A 12,613-nucleotide genomic window follows, 5' to 3' on the forward strand; every position below is an offset into this window, starting at 1 on the left:
GCTTTTGTTAATCTTCTTTTTTTTAGAATTTAAAGTGCCCAATTCTTTTTTTTCAAATTAAGGGGCAATTTAGTGTGGCCAATCCACCTAGCCCGCATATCTTTGGGTTTTGGGGGTGAGACTCACGCAGACACGGGGAGAATGTGCAAACTCCACATGGACAGTAACCCGAGGCTGGGATCGAACCCAGGCCCTTGGCGCCGTGAGGCACCTGTGCTAACCACTGCACCACAGTGCCACCCTCAGCTTTTCCGAATCTATCTCCATTAGATCGCCTTTCAACCACTTGTTCGTCATGGACAACAACTCCAGTTTGTCCAACCTAATCTTGTAATTTAAATTCCTCATCCCTGGTACTGTTACCAAGACTGGTTGCAATATTCTAGTCATGGACGAACCAGCGAGTTACCGAGTTCAGCACAACTTCCCTGCTTTTGTACTCAATAACTCCATCTGTGAACATAAAATAATGAAAAATGTCGTGGTTCCACACAATTATTGCTTGTGACAGAGCTTTCTAGTGTCATGTGAGAGTACCTTTAAGAAATGGGTGTTTATAAATGGGTGTGTATATAAATATCTGTAGTGAGAGTACCTTTAAGAAATGGGTGTTTATTACTGCAGTGATGTCAGAGAGTGGGTGGAGCTGGACTGTCTGTCAGCTTTTTACTTTAGTTTTAGGCTGTTTGCTGCAGGGTGTGTTTTAGTTTCGTTTTCAGAGCTGGATAGCTGCAGTCACAGCCAGAAGGTGTATGAGTCTCTCTCTCTGTAATCTAAAGCCTGTAAATCGATCCTTTGGTGATTTAAAACTAATAACTGCTCTCAGTAGTGACTTTAACCTGATGTCCTTCTGTTTAAAGTTTTTTTTAAAGTCTTATGGATGTTAAAAGAACAGCTTAAGGATTACTTAGTGTTGTATTCTTTGGGGTTATATTTGAATTGATGGTTGCTAAGATGTTCACTGTATGTTTTTAAAAGGTTAACTTGAGTTCATAGAATAAACATTGTTTTGCTTTAAAAAATACATTTCTGCTGTACTACACTTGTAGAGTGGTCCTCGTGCTCCCCATACCACAATCTATTAAAAGTTGTGGGTCAGGTGAACTCCATGATACACTTTGGGATTCTCCAATCCCTGGCCTATAACACTAGGGAACAGGCAATTCTGGATTTAGTGATGCGTAATGAGACAGTCTTGATTAGGGAACTTAAGGTGAAGGAACCCTTAGGGAGCAGTGGCCACAATATGATAGAATTTACTCTGCAGTTTGAGAGGGAGAAGCTGCAATCAGATGTAAGGGTATTACAATTAAATAAGGGTAACTACAAAGACACGAGGGATGAGCTGGCCAGAGTTGATTGGAAAAGGAGTCTAGCAGGGAAGTCAGTGGTACAGCAATGGCAGGGGTTTTTGGGGGTTATTCGGGAGGCACAACAGAAATTCATCCCAAGGAGTAAGAAACATGCTAAGGGGAGGACAAGGCATCCATGGTTGACGAGGGAAGGACAGCATAAAAGCTAAAGAAAAAGCATACCAAGTGGCGAGGATTAGTGGGCAGGCAGAGGATTGGGAAGCCTTTAAAAGCGAGCAGAGGACAACTAAAAAAGCAATAAGGGGAGAGAAGATGAAAGATGAGTGCAAGTTAGCTAGTAATGTAAAGGGAGATAGGACAACTAAAAAAGCAATAAGGGGGGATAAGATGAAGTAATAATAATAATCGCTTATTGTCACAAGTAGGCTTCAATGAAGTTACTGTGAAAAGCTCCTGGTCGCCACATTCCGGCGCCTGTTCGGGGAGGCCAGAACAGGAATTGAACCTGCGCTGCTGGCATTGTTCTGCATCACAAGCCAGCTGTTTAGCCCATTGTGCAAAACCAGCCCCTTGATCAGTGCAAGCTAGCTAGTAATATAAAGGAAGATAGGAAGAGTATTTTTCAATATATAAAAGGTAACAGAGAGGCAAAAATAGACATTGGACCACTGGAAAATGTGGCTGGAGAAGTAATAATGAGAAACAAAGAAATGACAGACGAACTGAATAGTTACTTTGCATCAGTCTTCATGGTGGAAGACACCAGTGGGATGCCAGAGCTCCAGGAGAAGCAGGGGGCAGAGGTGAGTGCAGTGACCATTGCTAAGGAGAAGGTTCTGGGGAAACTGAAAGGTCTGAAGGTGGATAAATCACCTGGATCGGGTGGACTACACCCCAGGGTTGTAAAAAGAGATAGCTGAGGAGATTGTGGAGGCATTGGTGATGATCCTTCAGGAATCACTGGAGGCAGGAAGGGTCCCAGAGGACTGGAAAGTGGCTAATGTAACACCTCTGTTTAAGAAGAGAGGGAGGCAGAAGACGGGAAATTATAGGCCGGTTAGCCTGACTTTGCTCATTGGTAAGATTTTAGAGCCCATTATTAAAGATGAGACCGTGGAGTACTTGGAAGTGCATGGTAAAATAGGACTGAGTCAGCACAGTTTCGTCAAGGGGAGGTCATGTCTGACAAATCTGTTAGAGTTCTTTGAGGAGGTAACAAGGAAGTTAGACAAAGGAGAACCGTGGACATGATTTATTTAGATTCCCAGAAGTTCTTTGACAAGGTGCCGCATAGGAGACTGTTAAATAAGCTAAGAGCCCATGGTGTTCAGGGTAGGATCCTGGCATGGATAGAGGATTGGCTGACTGGCAGAAGGCAGAGAGTGGGGATAAAGGGGTCTTTTTCAAGATGGCAGCTGGTGACTAGTGGTGTACCTCAGAGGTTGTTGCTGGGACCACAACTTTTCACAATATACATGAATGATCTAGAGGAAGGAACTGAAGGTACGGTTGCTAAGTTTGCAGATGATACAAAGATCTGTAGAGGGGCAGGTAGTATTGAGAAAGCAGGCGGGCTGCAGAAGCACCTGGACAGGCTAGGAGAGTGGGCAAAGAAGTGGCAGATGGAATACAATGTGGAAAAGTGTGAGGTTATGCACTTTGGAAGGAGAAATGGAGGCATAAACTATTTTCTAAATGGGAAGATGCTTCGGAAATCAGAAGCACAAAGGGACTTGGGAGTCCTTGTTCATGATTCTCTTAAGGTTAACGTGCAGGTTCAATCGGCAATTAGGAAGGCAAATGCAATGTTAGCATTCATGTGGAGAGGGCTAGAATAAAAGACCAGGATTGTACTTCTGGGGCCATATAAGGTTCTGGTCAGACCCCATTTGGAGTATTGTGAGCAGTTTTGGGCCCCGTATCTAAGGAAGGATGTGCTGGCCTTGGAAAGGGTCCAGAGGAGGTTCACAAGAATGATCCCTGGAATGAAGAGCTTGTCGTATGAGGAACGGTTGAGGACTCTGGGTCTGTACTCGTTCGAGTTTAGAAGGATGAGGGGGGATCTGATTGAAACTTACAGGATACTGCGTGGCCTGGATAGAGTGGACATGGAGAGAATGTTTCCACTTGTAGGAAAAATTAGAAGCAGGGGACACAATCTCTCACTAAAGGGACGATCGTTTAAAACAGAGATGAGGAGGAATTTCTTCAGCCAGAGGGTGGTGAATCTGTGAAACTCTTTGCCGCAGAAGGCTGTGAAGGCCAAATCACTGAGTGTCTTTAAAACAGAGATAGATAGGTTCTTGATTAATAAGGGGATCAGGGGTTATGGGGAGAAGGCAGGAGAATGGGGATGAGAAAAATATCAGCCATGATTGAATGGCGGAGCAGACTCGATGGGCCGAGTTTCCTAATTCTGCTCCTATGTCTTACGGTCTTATGGAAATGTTAAGCATTGATTTTTACTAATATTTAGAGCATCTTTCTATTAAGAGAGGATATAGGCATGTGACCTCCTCTGAAATGCGATGGCACAGCACTTTGACACATTGATATATATGACTTCAAAATCATAGGATACAGATTCAATATGCCGGTTAGAAAACCTCCCCACTAGGAAACGTGATAAGTTGGTGGGGAGTCATTCCTGTGCCAACTTCCCAGTCAGTGCTTTGAAGTAATGAAGGATGTTACTGATGTTCCCACGGGTATAATTGGTGCTAATTTGATGACAGGTTTTTCGCCCTGTCATCCCCAAAAATAGCAATAACTTCACCCACAGGATAACAGGAGTAATATGGCATTCTTGAAACTAGAGGGAAAACATTACAATGATGTTGGAGAAACCACCATAATTAAATGTTAAGGAAACACAAGTGGAAAAATACATAAACTTAAGTGTTGTTTCTAGTGAACCTGAGTCTCAAAGCAATGGCTGTAAAGTGACTCACCTCTTTCCATGCACAATATCTTTCTGCTTTAATGATCATATCCACAATAATGATGTGGTTGACTCTTGCTGCCACTCCCAGTGGAGTTTTACCTTGCTGCAGAACAAGAAATTAGAAGCTGAAATACTTACTTCAGGAAATTATACGTCCTGGACTCCTGACATTATAATATCTAGCATCAGTGCAACCATATTTGATACATATTTTCTCAAACTAGTAGTAAATAAACAACCCAAGGACTCTACTAACTTATTAATTCACTTAAAAATGGAAGTGATGATTACTATAATTTTAAATATCTCTCCTCAGTATTTGGGGCGTCTACTGATCATTTCTAAAAGTGACATGTTACATCTTTCTTGGATTAAATGCAAAAAATAGTGCTTATATCAACATACATAAACATTTAACAAAAATATGCAGCCAAAATGTAAGTTATATATACTGGGTCGGATTCAGCAGACAAATGTTAAAGTCCGCTTCTGGGTGAGTTTAGTGGGTGTTTCCCAGCAGCCTCAGCGCCGAGATACACTCCACTATTCAACAGCACTTTGCTGGTTTTTTTAGCCTCGGGGGGTTTCTCCCCGCCAAGGCCACACTTAGTGAGGTTCATTGCTGACAAGCTGACCTCGCCAGCAGGAACGGCTGCTCACGGATCGGGGCGCCATTATGATCAGCAGTCCCGATCCTCCCCACCCTCCAACCTTGTTGAGGCCCTATCACCCATTCTCCCCCCTCCTCACAATGGGCAAGGTACCCCGGGCCCGAACCTTGACAGTGCCAACCTGGCAGCCGGGTATAAGAACATAAGAACTCGGAGCAGGAGTAGGCCATCTGCCCCTTGAGCCTGCTCCGCCATTCAATGAGATCATGGCTGATCTTTTGTGGACTCAGCTCCACTTTCTGGCTCGAACACCATAATCCTTAATCCCTTTATTCTTCAAAAAACTATCTATCTTTATCTTAAAAACATTTAATGAAGGAGCCTCAACTGCTTTACTGGGCAAGGAATTCCATAGATTCACAACCCTTTGGGTGAAGAAGTTCCTCCTAAGCTCAGTCCTAAATCTACTTCCCCTTATTTTGAGGCTATGCCCCCTAGTTCTGCTTTCATCCGCCAGTGGAAACAACGTGCCCGCATCTATCCTATCCTATCTATTCCCTTCATAAGTTTATATGTTTCTATAAGATCCCCCCCCGCCGCCTTCTAAATTCCAACGAGTACAGTCGGAGTCTACACAACCTCTCCTCGTAATCCAACCCCTTCAGCTCTGGGATTAACCTAGTGAATCTCCTCTGCACACCCTCCAGCGTCCTTTCTCAGGTAAGGAGACCAAAACTGAACACAATACTCCAGGTGTGGCCTCAGTAACACCTTACACAATTGCAGCATAATCTTCCTAGTCTTAAACTCCATCCCTCTAGCAATGAAGGACAAAATTCCATTTGCCTTCTTAATCACCTGTTGCACCTGTAAACCAACTTTTTGCGGCTCGTGCACTAGCACACCCAGGTTTCTCTGCACAGCAGCATGTTTTAATATTTTATCATTTAAATAATAAGCCCTTTTGCTGTTATTCCTACAAAAATGGATAACCTCACATTTGTCAACATTGTATTCCATCTGGCAGACCCTAGCCCATTCACTTAACTATCCAAATTCCTCTGCAGACTTCCGGTATGCTCTGCACTTTTTGCTTTACCACTCATCTTAGTGTCGTCTGCAAACCTGGACACATTGCACTTGGTCCCCAACTCCAAATCATCTATAAGCTCAGAGAAGGTGGTAAAAGAGGGGGAGGGGTGACATTGTTAGTCAAGGACAGTATTATGGTGGCAGAAAGGACGTTTGATGAGGACTCGTCTACTGAGGTAGTATGGGCTGAGGTTAGAAACAGAAAAGGAGAGGTCACCCTGTTAGGGGTTTTCTATAGGCCTCCGAAAAGTTCCAGAGATGTAGAGGAAAGGATTGCAAAGATGATTCTGGATAGGAACGAAAGCAGCAGGGTAGTTGTTATGGGGGACTTTAACTTCCCAAATATTGTCTGGAAACGCTATAGTTCGAGTACTTTAGATAGGTCCGTTTTTGTCCAATGTGTGCAGGAGGGTTTCCTGACACAGTATGTAGATAGGCCAACGAGAGTCGAGGCCATATTGGATTTGGTACTGGGTAATGAACCAGGACAGGTGTTAGATTTGGTGGTAGGTGAGCACTTTGGTGATAGTGAGCACAATTCGATTACGTTTACTTTAGTGATGGAAAGGGATAGGTATATACCGCAGGGCATGAGTTATATCTGGGGGAAAGGCAATTATGATGCGATGACGCAAGACTTAGGATGCATCGGATGGAGAGGAAAACTGCAGGGGATGGGCACAATGGAAATGTGGAGCTTGTTCAAGGAACAGCTACTGCATGTCCTTGATAAGTATGTACCTGTCAGGCAGGGAGGAAGTGGTCGAGCAAGGGAACCGTGGTTTACTGAAGCAGTCAAAACACCTGTCAAGAGGAAGAAGGAGGCTTATGTAAAGATGAGACATGAAGGTTCAGTTAGGGCGCTCAAGAGTTACAAGTTAGCTAGGAAGGACCTAAAGAGAGAGCTAAGAAGAGCCAGGAGGGGACATGAGAAGTCTTTGGCAGGTAGGATCAAGGATAACCCTAAAGCTTTCTATAGATATGTCAGGAATAAACAAATGACTAGGGTAAGAGTAGGGCCAGTCCAAGACAGTAGTGGGAAGTTGTGCGTGGAGTCCGAGGAAATAGGAGAGGTGCTAAATGAATATTTTTTGTCAGTATTCACACAGGAAAAAGACAATGTTGTCGAGGAGAATACTGAAATTCAGGCTACTAGACGAGAAGGGCTTGAGGTTCATAAGGAGGAGGTGTTAGAAGTTCTGGAAAGTGTGAAAATAGATAAGTCCCCTGGGCCGGATGGGATTTATCCTAGGATTCTCTGGGAAGCTAGGGATGAGATTGCTGAGCCTTTGGCTTTGATCTTTAAGTCATCTTTGTCTACAGGAATAGTGCCAGAAGACTGGAGGATAGCAAATGTTGTCCCCTTGTTCAAGAAGGGGAGTAGAGACAACTCCGGTAACTATAGACCAGTGAGCCTTACTTCTGTTGTGGGCAAAATCTCGGAAAGGTTTATAAAAGATAGGATGTATAATCATCTGGAAAGGAATAATTTGATTAGAGATAGTCAACACGGTTTTGTGAAGGGTAGGTCGTGCCTCACAAACCTTATTGAGTTCTTTGAGAAGGTGACCAAACAGGTGGATGAGGGTAAAGCAGTTGATGTGGTGTATATGGATTTCAGTAAAGCGTTTGATAAGGTTCCCCATGGTAGGCTACTGCAGAAAATACGGAGGCATGGGATTCAGGGTGATTTAGCAGTTTGGATCAGAAATTGGCTAGCTGGAAGAAAACAAAGGGTGGTGGTTGATAGGAAATGTTCAGACTGGAGTCCAGTTACTAATGGTGTACCACAAGGATCTGTTTTGGGGCCACTGCTGTTTGTCATTTTTATAAATGACCTGGAGGATGGCGTAGAAGGATGGGTGAGTAGATTTGCAGATGACACTAAATTCGGTGGAGTTGTGGACAGTGCGGAAGGATGTTACAAGTTACAGATGAACATAGATAAGCTGCAGCGCTGGGCTGAGAGGTGGCAAATGGAGTTTAATGCAGAAAAGTGTGAGGTGATTCATTTTGGAAGGAATAACAGGAAGACAGAATACTGGGCTAATGGTAAGATTCTTGGCAGTGTGGATGAGCAGAGAGGTCTCGGTGTCCATGTACATAGATCCCTGAAAGTTGCCACCCAGGTTGTGAGGGTTGTTAAGAAGGCGTACTGTGTGTTAGCTTTTATTGGTAGAGGGATTGAGTTTCGGAGCCATGAGGCCATGTTGCAGCTGTACAAAACTCTGGTGCGGCCGCATTTGGAGTATTGCGTGCAATTCTGGTCGCCGCATTATAGGAAGGATGTGGAAGCATTGGAAAGGGTGCAGAGGAGATTTACCAGAATGTTGCCTGGTATGGAGGGAAGATGGGAAGATCTTATGAGGAAAGGCTGAGGGACTTGAGGCTGTTTTCGGTTAAGAAGGAGGTTAAGAGGGGACGTAATTGAGGAATATAAGATGATCAGAGGATTGGATAGGGTAGACAGTGAGAGCCTTCTTCCTTGGATGGTAATGTCTAGCACGAGGGGACATTGCTTTAAGTTGAGGGGAGATAGATATAAGACAGATGTCAGAGGTAGGTTCTTTACTCAGAGAGTAGTAAGGGCGTGGAATGCCCTGCCTGCAACAGTAGTGGACTCGCCAACACTAAGGACATTCAAATGGTCATTGGATAGACGTATGGATGATAAGGGAATAGTATAGATGGGCTTTAGAGTTGTTTCACAGGTCGGCGCAACATTGAGGGCCGAACGGCCTGTACTGCGCTGTAATGTTCTATGTTCTATGTAAATTGTGAACAATTGTGGGCCCAACACTGATCCCTGAGGGACACTACTAGTTACTGATTGCCAACCAGAGAAACATCCATGAATCCCCACTCTTTGCTTTCTATTAATTAACCAATTCTCTATCCATGCTACTACTTTACCCTTACTGCCTTATGCAGTAACCTTTTGTGTGGCACCTTGCCAAAAGCTTTCTGGAAATCCAGATATACCACATCCATTGGCTCCCCATTATCTACCGCACTGGTAATGTCCTCAAAAAATTCCACTAAATTAGTTAGGCACGACCTGCGCTTTATGAACCCATGCTGCATCTACCCAATGGGACAATGTCTGTGCACAGCCAGCCTAGCAGAGTGAGCTGTTCCCCTGGCATCCTGGCAGTGGCACATGGCAGTGCCACATGGTGCCAGGTTGGCCATACCAAAATGCCCAGGAGCCAGGTGTAGTGCCAGGGTACGACCCTGCCCTGTCCCCGAACATCCAGGCATCTCCAATGATCGGCAAGACCCCCCCCCCCTCCCCCCTCCCAGAGGTGCCTCCGCCATTCCATTCGATCATGCCTGATCATCTATCTCAATACTATGGGGTAATTGGTCATTCCAGAATGAAAGAGAAGTCCTAACACAGTTATATTTGTGGTATATAAGACACAGCAAAACAATTCTCTTCATGTTTCACGGCTCTCTCTCAGGCACACAATTGAAGGGTTTTCTCCATCCCATGGTCAAGATCCAGAACCAGCTGGATTTGTGGTTTAAAGAAAAAGGCAAACAATTGGAGAGTGAACAGGCTTAGGTCTGTACCTGACATTCTGGACTCTGGATTCAGGATTAGGAACATAAACATTCGGAGCAGGAGTAGGCCATTCAGCCCCCCTTGTCTGCTCCATCATTCAATAAGATCATGGCTGATCTGATTGTGACCTCAACCCCACTTTCCTACCAAACACCTATACCTTTTCACTCCATTGTTAATCAAGAATCTATCTGATGGATTTGTTTTATTCTCCTTGAATGGGCACCACAGTGGCACAGTGGTTAGCGCTGCTGCCTTCAGCACCTGGGACTCGGGTTCAATTCCAGCCCATGATCACTGTCTGTGTGGAGTTTGCACTTTCTCCCCATGTCTACGTGTGTTTCCTCCGGGAACTCCAGTACCCTCCCACAGTCCAAAGATGTGCAGGGATTATGGGATTACAGGGATAGGGCAGGTAAGTGGGCCTCGGTAGGATGCTCCTTCAGAGGTTCAGTACAGACTCGATGGACCGAATGGCTCCCTTTGGCACTGTAGTTATTCTATGATTCTATTCTATGAAAACACCTCCGATGATTCATTGGATGATTAGTAAGTCTGAAATGCAATGTTGGACCTGGGTGTTAGAGCATCAAGGTGGCAGACCTGTCATAAGGATAGTCTGTGCTGTGAGAGCTACTGGAAGGCATTGCTGGGTGGCTGATGGGAGCACGACAATACTAACCCATCTATATCCCAGTGTGTGGTTATAACGCCTGCTTCACAGAGAGGCAAATTGCTGCTACTGAATTTTTAGTCTTAACACTGTGGAACCAATGGGACATGGCATTTCAAAAGGATGGCGGAAATGCACTCACATTATGGTGCTGTCCACCACATGGTACCTGGAACCCACGTTGCACAGGTTCAAAGCCATGTTTGTCAGTTAATGTGTCTTTTCTTTCAGTAATATCCAAGTTCTGTACTACCAAACAACTGTTTGTATCTGTGTTCTGCTGTTTGCCATTGTAAAATGGATATTTTATGTTTATTTTTCTGTTATGGATGTTAACCATCATAGTTCAAGACTTCCGGTGACGGCGGGCGGGAGGCAGCCGCACATTGGAAGGCTCCCGTTCGGGAACGGCATTTTCGGGGAGTAACGCCCGGTCCTAGGGCCAGCGACGGCAGTAAAAGTCGGGGGATAGCGCAAGGAGAAGAAGGATGTCGAAAATTACCAAAAAAACGGCCGGGAAAAAAGCGGCTGAAAGTCCGTTGGAGAGGGGAAAGGTCACCGCGGGGTCAACAAAGAAAATGGAGGCTGGAGCACCAGGGGAGGCCGCAGTGCTTACGGCTGAAGAACTAACTAAGGTGATGGCTGCGGAATTCCAAAAGCAGTTGGCGCAGATTGAGAAATGTATGGAGATGGTGAGGAAGGAGATGAGGGAGGTTTTGAGTGTGCTGGTGGAGGAGGCGGTTTCCCCGGTGAAGACGGCGGTGGCGAGCGCAGTGGCGGAGGTGCGAGAGCAAGGGGAGGCGCTGAAGGAAGTGGAGGAGACGGTATTGCATCACGGTGATCAACTTGCCTCGATGGGGAAGGAGATGCGGAAGGTGTTGGACACGAACAAGAATCTGAGAGGAAAAATGGAAGATCTGGAAAACAGATCCAGGCGACAGAATTTGAGGGTCGTGGGGCTGCCCGAAGGAGTTGAAGGACCGAAGCCGACTGAGTATTTTGCCGTGATGCTGGCAAAACTACTGGGGGAGGGGGAGGACCCCTCCCGATATGAACTGGATCGGGCTCATCGGTCGTGGAGGCCTGTACCAAAGGCGAGTGAGCCGCCAAGGGCAGTGACTCTGTGCTTCCGATGGTACAGTGTGAAGGAGAAGGTCCTGAGCTGGGCCAAACAGAAGCGGGTGGTGCAGTGATCTGGAGCTGGTATACGTGTATACCAGGACTTTACGGTGGAGCTGGCGAAGAGGCGGGCTGCCTTCAACCGGGTGAAGAGGGCACTGTACATTGGCAAGGTGCGGTGCGGCATTGTATATCCAGCGAAGCTGAGGGTGACTTACAAGCTCAGGGACTTTTATTTTGGAACGGCGGAAGCAGCGGAGGAGTTTGCGAAGGCAGAAGGACTGTGGCAGAACTGACAAATTGAGGAATGGTCATGTGCCGATGTAACCTCATGACTGTATTTTCTTCTTTTTTTTTGTATCACTGCGCGCGGGTGTAGAGGCTAAAGGAGCCAATGTTGCATATATTTGGACAAGGGAAGCGGACGGGACTTTCACTCGAAAGGAGGGCTCTTTGGGGTGTAGGTGGATATGCGGGGTTTGTGTGCTAAAAGGGGATCTTTGGGCTTTCCTAGGGACGGGCAAGGGGGAAAGGGGCCCGGGCGGGGGCCTCCACGCTGGCCGGTTTAAGCCGGCCAGTGAACTGGAGTGAGGTGGGGGGAGGGGCTGCGGCCATCGCAGCCTGACAGAACGGGGTCCGAGTGGTCTAGCCGGGGTGGAAAGTTGGGGGGAGGGAACCGAGGTTGGGGGAGGGAACCGAGGTTGGGAGGAGGAGTTTTACAAGAGGCATTGGACGGGAGGAGCTGGAGACTTGGGGGGAGGGGGGGGGGGGGACAACTTTGGGGTATCATGTACGGTACTCTCTTAGAGGCTGGATGGCGTTGGTTGGGGGGGTGGGGGGGGGGTGGAGAGCCGTGTAGATTAAGGGTGACTACGGGTAATCCCTGATTCCTTTTTGTCATTTGTTTATGTAAACATGCGGGTTGAGGTTTGGGGGTTGGCTTGGGGGTTGGTGGGCGGATGGGATCGTTGTTATTATGGGGATTGACATATCTTGTTGATGGGTGTAAATGTGGGAGAAAACGTGAAAAAGGAGGAGAATAAAGGAGTTCAGCGTGAAATGGATATTGTCTCGCTGCTAAAAATCTAGAGGGCAGGTGAGGAGAAACCTTTTCACCCGGAGAGTTGTTGGGATCTTGAATATTCCACCTGTGCTATCCACTTGTCCAAATGAGTGTGACTCCATCAACACTCAAGAAGCTCGACAACAGCAGGACACAGCTTGATTGGCACTCCATTCACCAACTCCAACGTCCATTCCCTCCACCACTGACGCACAGTGGCAGCAGGGTGT

General features: G+C 46.2%; 1 protein-coding gene across 2 annotated transcripts in view; it reads right to left on the minus strand.

The window, feature by feature from the left end:
* Positions 1-12,613, minus strand: part of LOC140429269 (uncharacterized) — a 123,474-nt gene that overhangs the window by 54,692 nt on the left and 56,169 nt on the right. For both annotated transcript variants that reach the window (XM_072516050.1, XM_072516051.1), the window contains exon 12: positions 4,265-4,360. In XM_072516050.1, the coding sequence (XP_072372151.1) occupies positions 4,265-4,360 (96 nt within the window). The remainder of the gene's footprint in view (positions 1-4,264; positions 4,361-12,613) is intronic.

Source organism: Scyliorhinus torazame, chromosome 9 (genome assembly GCF_047496885.1).
Source record: "Scyliorhinus torazame isolate Kashiwa2021f chromosome 9, sScyTor2.1, whole genome shotgun sequence".
In the NCBI taxonomy this organism is placed as follows: domain Eukaryota; kingdom Metazoa; phylum Chordata; class Chondrichthyes; order Carcharhiniformes; family Scyliorhinidae; genus Scyliorhinus; species Scyliorhinus torazame.